The sequence below is a fragment of the Typopeltis vanoorti genome, chromosome 24 (assembly GCF_054136105.1).
Source record: "Typopeltis vanoorti isolate ZY-2024b chromosome 24, IOZ_Tvanoo_1.0, whole genome shotgun sequence".
In the NCBI taxonomy this organism is placed as follows: Eukaryota; Metazoa; Arthropoda; class Arachnida; order Uropygi; family Thelyphonidae; genus Typopeltis; species Typopeltis vanoorti.
Genome location: NC_143572.1, coordinates 27069177 through 27082867, shown reverse-complemented (window position 1 = coordinate 27082867; position 13691 = coordinate 27069177). Strand labels below are relative to the sequence as shown.

General features: G+C 33.3%; 1 protein-coding gene across 2 annotated transcripts in view; it reads left to right on the top strand.

Annotated features, from left to right (window-relative positions):
• LOC150093045 (uncharacterized) overlaps window positions 1–13691 on the top strand; it is a 236600-nt gene that overhangs the window by 169056 nt on the left and 53853 nt on the right. For both annotated transcript variants that reach the window (XM_090413689.1, XM_090413688.1), the window contains one exon: window positions 665–715. In XM_090413689.1, coding sequence (XP_090269815.1) covers window positions 665–715 — 51 coding nt within the window. The remainder of the gene's footprint in view (window positions 1–664; window positions 716–13691) is intronic.

The following is a 13691-nucleotide window of genomic DNA, read 5'->3' as shown; positions in this document are numbered from 1 at the left end:
AGACCTCCACTACCACCCAGCTGATAAATTGATGAGATAATGTTAGTTAAGATAAAGACAATTGGAGGGGGGGTATATATCTTATTTGATTTATTTATTTTATATTGGAAAACTGTTTCGAACTTTCAAATATGTCACATAAATTAATATTCTTATATAAGTTTCATTGATCTTGAAAGTTTATTTTTTGAAAGTTTTTATTTTTCACAAGTAGGTTATAAGAATAATTATATGTACTCAGATTATGAAGTAGTTATATTTCAAAAATGAGTGTAGATTACATTGCATGATTTTTGTAGGAACCCTCTGATGTAATATACAGGTTGAGGCTTGAGAATTGTACATAACAAACTTTGGGCTTATTTCTAACTACATGTTACACATTTCGCATGATTCTACTTAGCAGTTTCCATTTAATAGGGATTTTGAAAATATTTTTGTAGTATGAACACAAAAGTTGTTTCTTTCAGTTAAAAGACATTAATAAATGAGTGCACTAAGGCAGGTAAATGGTTTCATAATATGAATCATAAATGGTGTTTGCTTTTTTTTTTAAATAGCAAAGTGCAAATGAATTTCATGACATAATTTTCATTTTTATAATGAAATTATTCATTTTAATGAATAATTTCATTATAATACCAAAATAATTTTTCTCTTTCAGTGCACATTGTCAAAGAAGTCAGGCAGAGAAGGACTGAAATTATCATCCAAAGTAACTATTTATAAATATTAATAGACTTCTGTTTTAATATTTACCTAATAATGTTAAATAATAGTTATATTGTCTAACCGTTAAGCCAAGCTATAATACTAATTGTACAATAGGTTTTCAACCTTTTGCAGATGAGATTCCAAATGAACTATGTCAGGGGTAGTTTTTTTACCTCTGATGTGGTTCATAGGTTTTATTCCATTCTCAGTGACAAAGGCTATGCTGAAATATATGGTCTTACCATAAATAAATGTAAGATGTGTCATGTGCCACTGATACGAAAATGTTGCTTATACAGGAAAATCTCACTTAATGCGAATTCGATATGCTCGATAATCAGTTAGCATGATTGAGCGAAATGATACTATTTCCCACTTCAAGCGAGTGATTAATCAGTTAATGAAATTTTTTTTCCTTATGCGAAATTTTACCATAATCAAAATTTTGTTGCCAATCTGCAGCAAACGGAAAAACTGGAAGTCATTAAAAGACATGAAAGTGGTGCTAGTAATACAATGATTGTGGAAGACCTGAGATACAGTGAGTCTACAGTTTGGAGTATATTAAATAAGAGCAATTTAATATAAAGAATACAAAGAACAAGGAAAGTTGCTACTGCTTCTTTAAGCATGCAGATCACCCAAAATACAAGCCATTTCATGATTGAGATGGAGTGTCTTCTATCACTCTGGATTGAAGATCATAACCAAAAAAGAAGTATTAAGAGGTACAAGGCAAAAGCTCTCAGTATTTTTACCGCATAGAAAGAAACCAAATTTCAAGAGGAATGTGAAAGCTTTACTGCAAGTTTAGGAAAGTTTGACCGTTTTAAAAATTGAGCTGGACTGCATAATGTAAGAATAACTGGGGAATCTACTAGTGCTGATAAAGATTCTGTGGCCAAGTTTCCTGAAGAATTGCATAATAATGCAGGATAATTCAGGAGGGTGATTATAACAATTGGTAAACATTCAATGCCAACAAAAAATTTCCTAGCTAAAACAAGCATCTCAACCAGGATACAAAGTATCTAAAGATTGTCTTATGCTTTTATTAGGAGGCAGTGCATCAAGCCTATGTTAGTTTATCCTGTGCAAAATCCAAGATCTAACATTACTGAAGAAATCAATACAATTGGAAAAAAACTTGGATTTAATGAACTGGATAATGAAGATGTGAGAAATTTGCTTGCTTCCCATTCAAAACAGTTAAGTGAGAATGATCTCCTTCAACTGGAAGAACAGCTTGCATATGAAGAAAAAGATAAAGAGCGCAAACAAGAAAAGAATGTTACGACTAAGAAGCTAACTGCAAAAGAATTTGAGCTGGTTTTCAATCACATTGAGTATGCTAAGGAAATTTTTTTATGCTGATCCTGATATGGAACGAAGCTTTGAAGTCTGCCGAAATCTTGATAAAGCGATTGCCAGCTATCACAAATTGCATGACATGATGAAAAAAAGTCAAGTGCGATTCAAACATCTTTACTTATTTTTTTTTTTGTAAAAAAAAATAGCTCAATCAAATGTTTACTTACTTAATCCTCTTCATTCCACCTGCGAGCATGGGTCTTCCACTACCATTTTCCACTGGACTCTGTTTTTGCTTCTGCTTTTATTTGGTTCCAGTTTTTATTAATATTTATTTCTTTCAGTATTGTTCTTTTCCGTGTTTCTCTTGGCCCTCCTCATCTTCTTTTATCATGTGGTTCCAATCTAGAGCCTGTTTTACTATTATTTTATCTTCTTTCCTCAACACATGTCCCAACCATTTCCTTTCAGGTATCTGTTGCAACACGGGTTTCTGGTTTGTTCTCTGCCATAGTTCTTCGTTTGATATTTGTTTTGGCCAATATATTCCCAGTATCATTCTTAAACACTTGTTTAGGAAGACCTGGGCACTGTTAACTATCTTTTTGTTTAACATCCAAGTTTCTGATCCATACATTAGTATTGCCTTTACATTTGAGTTAAATATTCTCATTTATAGACAAATTCATGTTTTCACAAATATTTCTAAGTTAGTTGAAAGTTGAATAAGCCAGCTGTTTCCTTCTATTTATATCTTCAGTAGTTCCTCCTTTTATTGATACTATTGAACCAAGGTATATGAATTGTTCTACTTCTTTAAGCGGTATTTCTTCTATTATTTGTTTATTTTGTATTGCATTTATTTTCATCAACATTGTTTTATTTTTATTTATCCTAAGACCAACTTTTTTGGCTGTTTTTACAAGTGTTGTTGTTTTTTGTTCTATATGTTCTATATCTGTGAAAGTAAGCAGATATCATCTGCTGTTGGATCGTACATCCTGGCTTTGAATCTGCCATTTTGTTAGAACGTTATTCTTATTTAAATTATCCGTTTTTTTTTTTTTTTTCCCCTTATTTAATCGTTGGTTGATTACTGATCCAAATATAGAGAAATTTTATTATACTGCACCACCCTATATTCAGATTAGTCTAAGTGAAATAGAGGAATCAACCTTCAACTACATTTATATTATCTTCTTTTACAGGCCAAGGTTACTAATATCATATAAGGCTTCCGCAAGGTTCGAATAAATTTTATGAGCATCAACTTAGTTCAGATACTCATAACAAACATAATACATTATGCATCAAACATTCAACTGTCAATTCTATATTCTTCCGAATAATTGACAATGGTTCACACAGTTCAATGTTCCAGAATTTTACAGTAATTATTCTTAAAGTAGAATTCTCTAATTCACTCTTAGTCAACAAACACTTAATTTAATTATGAGGCCGTTATCATTTCAAGGGGGAAACACTTTAAAGCTCCATACTTCGGCTATTTTTATTAGAACGCCACAGTTAATGTTAAGATATATCAGGCGGAGCTAACTTTTATTTCTTCATGCTGAAATATAAAAAGGACTGCTCTTACCAGGTTATAAGAAAAGAAATCTTCGCTATAATAACTGAATTTATAGACACAGAGTTATACAAGTCTCGACGCACTCGTTTTAAGTAATCTACTAATTCCTTATTTTCTTCTATGCATTAAATTCGCTTTGCACTATTCTTCCTCAAAACATTTGAAATTCGTCGTAATATTCGAATTCTGTAGAAATATTCCGAATTGCCTATTAATTCCCGGCCCTTTCTTAATCGATTTACAGCATTTCCAAATCCCCTTACTGCCACCAGTTACTTCACTCCTTGCTGTCCTGAATGCTTCTTTTCTTTACTTTCGTTTTCCAATGAAATATGCTTATTCTTTCCCGTCCAAAATCCAGTTCTAACCAGTTCAGCTTACATCCTACTGGCCTCTCTCCATATACATAGCCGTTCACATTCTAAGCACGCGCTAACTAAAAACAAGTCAGTTCTCCGACTGTAACCAATCAAATCACATCAGCAGAATTCCCCTCATTTACATTCTCTTTCAGAAATAACAAATAAAAAAAATAATCCGTAGTTCACATAAAATTCATTTAAATATGATAAATACAAATTCTTATAATATATATGCATAGCTTCTTATAATATTAACACAGGAATAAATAAAATAAATTGAATAAAAATTTAACATAGAGTCCTTTCATTACTAATACATATCCCAAAATTATATAATTAAACAATAATAAACAAACTCAAAGTAATTAAATGAATAATAATTTATAAGCAAGAGACTAACAACAGATGATATTTACAAGTTTTGCTTAAGTTATGGTGGGTTATGTTAAATGTGAATGAAGTATTATAATTCCAAAATATCTTCATTCACAATTTAACACTGCAAAATCTTGATCGTGGAGTTGGTTTTGAAGTAACCATTGTAATCCTGTATTTCCAAGAGATACTTTTTTCATCACCCAGTCTACGACGATTAAAACATAGATAAATTTAAAAAAAACATAGGGAGAGTATACAACCTTGCCTTACTCCTGTCTTTGTTTTAAATGGTTCTGAGAGGGTATTTCCATGTATTACTTTAATTTCAAAATCTTCATACATTTTTTTAATCTTATTATTTTTTCTGGGAGTCCATAATTTCTAAGTAATTTCCATAGGGAAGATCTGTTTATACTGTTGAAAGCTTGTTCAAAATCGATAAAATTTAAATATAAGCTTGCCTGCCATTCCAATGATTGTTCTATAATAATTCGTAAAGTAGCAATGTGGTTGGTGCATGATCTATTGGCTCTAAATCCTGCCTGTTCTGGTCTAGTTGTTTTTCTATTTCTATTTTGATTCTTTCTAGTATTATCCTTGCTAGTATTTTATTTATAACACTCAGCAATGTTATACCTCTCCAATTTTTGCATTCAGATAGATTCCCTTTTTTGGATAATTTAACCAGTATTCCATTTCTTAGGCCACTCTTCTTTCTGCCATATCTCATTTAGTAAGGGATATAATATCTCTGCTATAAGTTTTGGATTTACTTTTAGTATATCGCCTGGTATGTTGTCTGCTCCCGGTGCTTTACCTGTTTTGATCTGAGTTATTGCTTTTGTAATTTCTATTTTTGTTATTTCATTCAAATTTATATCTAATGATGCATTTTGTTCATTTAATTCTAGGCTCTGGTCACCATCAGTCATTTCTTGAAATTTCTCTGAGAAGAATTCCACCCATCTATTTATCTGTTATTTTTCATTTAATGATAGTTTTCCTTCTTTATTGTATATAGCCACTATCCATTTGTTTCTTTTTCCACTTAATTTCCTTGTAATATTGTACAACTTTCTAGTAGCATTTATATATGCAGCATCCTCTGCCTCTTGTGCTAGATTCTCTATGTATTTTCTTTTATCATTTCTTTCACTTCTTTTTATTTCTTTGTTAATTGCTCTATATCTTTCTGCTTGTTCTTGTTCAACATTTTTGCCAATCTGTAACAGTTTCTCTTTTATTCTATCTCTCTCTTGTATTTTTAATGTGGTGTTCCTTTCCTTGTCTGTATTAGTTCGAAATCTCTATATCTTTTCTGATGTGCTTATTAGTATATCTTTAATCTTAGTCCATTTTCCCTCTATGTTATTCCATAGAGCGAAAATTCTCGAGTTTATCCCATTTATCCTGTAGAGTTGTTATAAATTTATTTCTAATCACTTTGTTTTTGAGTTTTTCAATTCTAAACCTCTTCCTATTGTGCACTGTTTGTTTATTTTTAAATATATTTACTTTCATGGTAGCTGTTAGGAGAAAGTGATCTGAATATGCCTCGGCTCCTCTTTTAACTCTGACATCCAGGAATGATTTCCTCCAATTCCTTGATAAAAGTACATGGTCTATTTGGTGCTATCCATGTCCACTTGTGTATTTTTTTATGTTGGAAGAGACTCCCTCCTATTACAAGCTGATTGAACATACAAAAGTCTATAAGTAACTCTCCATTTTCATTTATTTCTCCTTCTGCATACTTTCCCATAACAGTTTCTTTATTAGTATTATCATTTCCAACCTTAGCATTAAAGTTTCCAATTATAAGTTGCATATCTTTTTTATTTATTGTTTCTATACTTCTCTGTAGCATGTTATAAAAATTATCCTTTTCTTCCCAGATTGCATCATTTGTTGGTGCATATATAGCAGTTATTGTGATGTTCTGCTTGCCGGCTTTAAATCTAGCGTTTAGTATTCTTTTGGATATTTCAGATATTCGGAACTTTCTTTGTCATCATTAGTGCAACTCCCTTTGTGTGGTCATTCGTATTTTGGTTCCCAGAGTAGATTAAGTAGTGACCAGAGTTTAATTTGATTTTTCCAGTTCCTATCCATCTCGTTTCGCTTAATCCCATTATTTCTAGTCATTCTCTATCTTTCTCTAGAACGTTCGAGACTTGGTATGTCTTCCCAGTTTCGAACATGGTTCTAACATTCCAACATCCCAATCTAAGCTTGTCTTTTGGTAAGGTGTCTGTCACTTTCTTCCGCACCTCTGCTTCCCCAGAAGGGCTTTCACAGAGGTGCCTTGTGTTCGTGGCAGTTCGTGTTCTATTTTCTTCATCCGGTATCACATTTTGGAAGCTTTCAGTTTGCATAGCAAAGATTTTTTTCTGAGACTGGGTTGCTAGCCCTGCGCTCAACTCTCCCCATTTATCCAGGCTTGGGACTGGCATGTCAAGTTTTCACTAAGCATGGCTGGGTTAATCAAATGTTTAGACATCAAATAAAAATTTAAGTAATTGATTTTTATTAACCTTGATGATTTTATCCTCTAATATAGCTTATACAGTAAGTTTTTTTTCCAAATTTGCGCTAATTAATGGATGAATTATAATAATTCCTTGTTTATTGTATTCACTTAATGCGATTTTGCTTAGCACGCATTAATTGATGGATTAATTAATCTCATTAAGTGAGGTTTTTCTGTGTGTGTGTGTATATATATATATATATTAAATAACTAATCATCATCATCATCATCATCGTAACAATTAGCAGATGATTTGGTTGCTCATTGAAAGCCCACCAGCTTGCAAACATTTTCTTCCAAGATTTGTCTCTAAAGTAGGATTGCCAAATTATGTAACCCTTGCCTCCTGTTATACTAAATAAGTTCAATAGGAATAGAAATTAGTTTAATAACTAAAGCACAAATATTTCATTATACATATTATACAACAAGTATCAGCGTGGAATAAGAACAAGATACAATTCTTTATTAGGATAATTGTTGCCTAAGTTGCAGGCATTGTCAGTACAAAAATTAGAACAACAATTTATTGAAAGAAATTCAACAAAGCAGCACAACTAGTGAGGTAACAAACACTATCTAAATTCCTAGACTTAAAACCACTAAGAAAGATCAGCAGATTGAAGATATGCAATTTCCCATAAGAAAGATAAATGTAGGCCATCATACCTCAAGTTGGATGATTTAATTAATGCTTTCATAGCATTCTTTATAAAGGCATCAGAGCAGTGTGTGGTGGAGTGGAATCGAGGCAAATGAAGGTGACTAGTGGAGTGCCCCAGGTTTCTGTACTAGGGTCACTACTCTTTAATTTGTATTTTAATAATATAGCAGAAGATTTAAAGAGGGGATGTTCAGTTATTTGCTGATGATACAAAAACTGGAAAAGGCAATATTTGTTAAAGATGATGTAGATATCCTACAGGATGATTTAAAGAAATTAGCAGTGTGGGCAAAGGACAATAGTTGTTAATATAATGTTGCAAAATGTAAGTAATATACTTCAGAGGTGAAAAGATTACATACTTTGTATCATTGGTACTAAATTACAAGAAATTGATTTTGCCGACTTTTGCAATATATCCTCTGAACTTTGCACCTCTATTGACCATATTACAAAAGTTTGCAAAATAGCTCCAAGGATTACTTGGATGTTGAAAAACACATTGACAAGCAAAGATGGGAGGTTATTATCCCTCTTTGTCTATGATTTGGCCATGTCTACTACTGTGTACACTTGGGATTCTTCAGAGATCAGGATGTTTGGAGAGGATTCAGAGATGAGTGACTAAGCTGGTTAACAGGTCTGTGAAATGCTTCCTATGAGGAGAGATTTTGTGTGTGTGTGTGTGTGTGTGTGTGTGTGTGTGTGTGTGTGTGTGTGTGTGTGTGTGTGTGTGTGTGTGTGTTGCAGAGTTTAGTTGACAGGCAGACAAGAGAGAGAGAGAGCTCCTACTGTCACATATTGCTAGAAACTTATTGATAGAAACATTGCATCCAATATACAACCAATTACATTAATATAAAGTATCAAGTTCAAATGTAAGGTTTAATAACTGGATCACTAAGTTTGCATTATTACTAATTTCCTACAAACAATCTTCCTCCTAACGCATCACTTTTCAGCATTCCAATACTATCATATGTAACATTTTGGTCTTCTAGGGCACTTACTAAAGGGATTCTGTAAGATTGACAAAAGAAATTTTTCAATTTCACATGAGGAATAGGAAGAATTAAACACAAAATCATTCTTTCCTCATAATTGTTGAAATGATTATGAGGAGAGAATGATGATTAATAGCAACTATGTTAATGATGGTAATGGGCATTATCATGGAAATGATTAAGGAGAGAACAAAATTTTTGTTCTCTCCTCATAATCATGTGCAAGGATATCTGTATAACTAAGTTACTAGATAAGAACAGGGATCTGCAAATTACATCACATCTCCATATGACAACTATTCTGCAAACTATGCTGCTTAGACTACACAGTAGAATATACAAAAGTATGCAGGTAGCTCATTGTGTTTATATGCTAATGCTTGGAGTATGAAAATCAAAGGGTGTAGACTTTGTTCCGTTGGTGAATACATTGGGACCTCAGATCATAGGCATTAGCAAGACTTGGCTATCAGAGGCAGACATACTAACTGGTATCGAATATAGAGGGTACAGTATTTTTAGGAAGGATAGACAGGATAGAAGAGGAAGGGGCATGCAGCTAATGATGGATCATTTGAATCCAGTTAGAGTTGAGACCTATGAAATACTAATAACAGTTTTGCCATGTGCCAGTGAGTTTGAGCGATCTGGTGTCGGATGGAGTCTAACAGGATCAAACACATAATTGAGTGTTGTTAGACCTAGTTTATCGGTTGCTAGTGGCAAAGAAATGCATTACCAAATACAGTTGAGTGTGAAACAAGTAATCATAAATGCGGGACTTTAATTATCCAAACATTAATTGAGTAGCAGAGCACGAGAAGAATGAAACTGAATTTATTGAACTGTTGCAACTTCCACAAGCAATATGTGATAGTAGGAGCTCAAGATCAAAGAGAGTTAGATCTGATTATAGTGTTGCTGAGTGTACTTAAAGATTACAGTATTTTCTGGTGTATAAGATGCACTTTTTTACCTTAAAAATTCATCTTAAAAATGGGGTGCATCTTATATAATGAAGGTAAAGATTGTTTTCTCTTTTCAAAGTCATATGCACTCCCTTTTATGTTCCAAGAGCTTTGTAGGCAGTTGATGGTGCAATCAAATTGATGTGTGACCTTCATCTGACTTCTAACGCGTCATTGGCTAAGAACGGAGAGTCCCTATTCAAGTTTCATAATATCTTATCCAAGTAATCAGTTACCGATGTTTATCAGTATTGAGTTGACGTGTTGAGATATTTTGTGTTAGGTTTTAGGTTTTTTCCAGAAAATTGTATTAAATTTCTTGGGTGTGTCTTATACATAGGAGCGTCTTATACATCGGAAAATACAGTAACTTGATTATTCTTCCTCCAGTTGGTGACAGTGATCATACAGTTATGATTTGGAAAGTGGCTAAGTTTATGAATGTTCCATTCATAAAAGGTTACATGGTGAACTACAAAGCAGGAAATTATGACCAAGTGAGGAGTACGCTGGGGTCTTTGCCACAGTATCAGTTGTTGGGTGGGAAGGATATCGGCAGTACATGAGAAGCATTTAAAAATGCTTACATGATGCAATATCAGAATGTGTAACCAGAAATGGATGTGGAAGGAATGCTATATGCATAAGAATGATGTCAGTTGTGAAAATTTATAAAGAGCAAGCAAGAAGAATTATAACTGTTGTATGGAGAGCTAAGTCTGAGTATGAAAAGAAACTGGCTGTGCAAGATAAAGACAATTCTGTCGTTATGCTGCAAGTTAAAAAAAAAAAAAAAATAAATGAGAGAGAGAGAGAGAGAGAATAGCAGCTAATTTCCAGTGGTATGTGGGTGACAGACGCAGAAGAGATTGTTTATCTAATGAGTGACCATTTTGCTAAAAGCTGTCAACCTAGTGTAGGCAAATTGAGTTCACTGCTACCTCTTTACTGGATGAAGAAACTTGTGTGTATGAGGTGGAACTATTTTAACTGAATAAGAATTTATTCAGCTTATAATACCTTCACCAACACAAACTGAATGAGAATTTAGCAATAGGAACTGATGGGACATCAGCACAGATGTTAAAAGAGTATTCAGCTGAACCTGATATTCCTTTGACCAGGCTATATAATTTCACTCTTAGAATAGGAAAAATTCTGTAAGAGTGGAAAGAATGTATGGTAATCCCATTGCATAAGGGTGATGCAAAGACCAGTGTATCCAATTATCAACCAGTCAGTATCCCAGGAGTGGTGGTGAAAATTTTGTCAAAGTTAGTCATGGCTCACATTCAGAAATGGGTTGAAAGAGAATCTCTACTTTGCAGTGAACAGCATGAGTTTTATTAAGGGAAGGTCATGTTTTAGCAACTTGCTCACATTCTATAATAATGCTACAATTGAGCTACACAAGTCAAATAGGATTTTCTAAGACTTTTGACAGAATACAGCATGGAAGGCTGTTGCATAAATTGGAGAATATGGTTTTGGAGTATAGAATATTGATATGGATAGAAATGGTTGACTGACACACATCAAAAAGTGGTATATGACAGATGTGAGTCTGCAAGATTTATGCAATAAGTAGTGCTCCACAAGGATCAGTTCTTGGTCCATCATTACTCAGTCTATACATTAATGACATTGGTAAAGATTTAATGGGAGACATACGGTTATTTGCTGATGATCCAACAGAGTAATCAGGAATGTGGCTGATACTCACTTGCAGAATGATGTGAATAGGCTGGAATTGTAGGTGGTGAAAATGGCTGTCAGTTTAATGTTAGTAAAGCACTTTGGTGTGGTGAGATATCCAATGTCATATTATCTTGGTGGGATTAGGCTAGAAGACACTGATCAGGCTAGTGATCTTGGAGTTTTAATAGATAAGAAGTTGATGCTCAAAGGCCATATAGTAAAGGTTGCAAATTCACATCAAACAATGATTGGTGTGAATGCCAAGAAATTATATTCTTGTTTTAATCTTTTATCCAAATGTAAGCAAACAAAGTTTGCATGTGAAGTAAATCACATCTGGGCTACTTGTATATAGAGGCTGATAACTTCGCATCATCTGCCTTAGTATAATGACATGTATAATGCTATGCATTATGGGAATGGTCACTACCAAGACTGGTTTCAACTTTTATTGAGGTCTCATCAGTGGGAACAAGACCCAGAAGTGATATCAAGGTTGAAGTAATGCAGAAGTCATATTTTCACATACAAGTAGTCAAACGTGTCACATCTTATTACTAAAATGCTCTCGATTAGAGATAGATGTTGAAAGTTTTTTCACTTGGCTATAAATTAAAGATGCCAAGAAATTATATTCTTGGTTTAATCCTTTATCCAAGTGTAAGCAAAAAAACGTTTGTGTGTGTGACGTAACTTCACATCAGGGCTACTTGTATATAGACTCTAATGACTTCACATCACTTGCCTTAGTATCCCATAAAGCAAAGCACTCCTTACGGACAAATACTTCAACCTTGGTATCACTTCTGGATCTGGCTCCCATTGAGACCTCAGAGGTCGAAACTGGTCCAGGTAGTAATCATTCCCATAATGCATAGCATTATACATGTCCATAAGAATATGTGCTTTGCATTATGTGATATTAAGGCAAGTGATGTGAAGTCATTAGCATCTATATATAAGTAGCCCAGACATGAAATTACTTCACGTGCAGACTTTATTTGCTTACACCTGGATAAAGGATTAAACCAAGAATATAATTTCTTGGCATCTTTAATATTTAGTATAACCAAGTGAATGACTTTCAGTAAAGATTGGAATGCTGAAATGAACTTTGATGTGTAAAGATAACAAATCATTTTGCTCCTTTACAAGACCTCACTGGGACTATTGTGCACAGGCCTAGTCTCAGATTTTTGTGGCAGTTCTGATATACTGGGGAAAGAGAGTGTGTTAAAAATGGTGTCAGAATTGTGGAAAACAGATTATGAAGACAGACTGAGAATTATAGATTACAAATAGGGCAATGATATAGTTGAGACTTACAAACTTCTAAAAGGGTAATAGAGGATATCAGTAGATGGAATTTTTCATTTTATGCAGGGTGGGCAAAGGATGTGATTCCATCCTTGGAAGTTGAGAATGAATGCCATCAAAGGAGGTTAGAGCTAGATTTTTCTCTCGCAGAGTAGTACGTGATTGGAATGGATTGTCATTGCATGTGGTGTGTGCGCGCAAGTAGTTTGAATGAATTTAAGAACAGGGATGGCTGCTGGTGCAGATAGTATCTGGCTTTCTTTAATGTTCCTGTCTCTCTTACTAATAATAGTACTAACTGAAATTTTCTTCAGCGTTGTGTTCTGTACAGTTTAATTCATGTAGATCAGAAAATCAGATGAGTTTGTACACTCCCCTTCTCCCCAGTATCAGTTTCATTATTATTATTCATAAACAAGAAAAATTAATAATCATGAAATTGAGATACTCTTTAGGTTGACATTTATTTCATCAAACATCAACATATTTCGCTACCTTTTCATTTGATAGTATTCTCAAGCTGGACATATACAGAAGAAACTGCAAAGAGTAAATGCAAAAATATATATACATTCACTGAAAAGCATAGATAAATTTTTTTGATTCAAGTAAGAGTTCTATAGTTAATTTCCAACTTTACCCTGGTCGTACTTGACTTCTATGTTTTCCAAATATTCTTTTGGATAAGCTAGAACTATCCATTCTTTCAATATGTTCAATCCACTTCTTTTGGTGTTCGTATATTTTGTCCAGTACCGAGTCTGTTTTTAGTTCTTTACATAAATTCCTACTAATAAAAGCTTGCTTTTATTCATAAGAATTTCATTTCTCTGATTTCTATTCCTTTTTCTTCTGCAATTGTAATGGTTCATAAGTCCCTTTCATACAGTAGAAATGGTTCCTATCAAACTTTATAAATTCTTATTTTTGTATGCTTTTGAACTTGTTAGGTTTGAAAATATTGATCATCACTGTTATATTTAGTAAGTTCAAAATTTTGTCATATACAAAACCAGTTCAAAATCTGGTTTTGTATATGACATACTGCATCTGAGGTATTTAAAGCATTACTATGTTCTAAAATTTTATTTTAACTCATGATTTTACTTCTGACTGTAGCTGGTCCTTTAAAAGCAAAGATTTTTGTTTTTTCT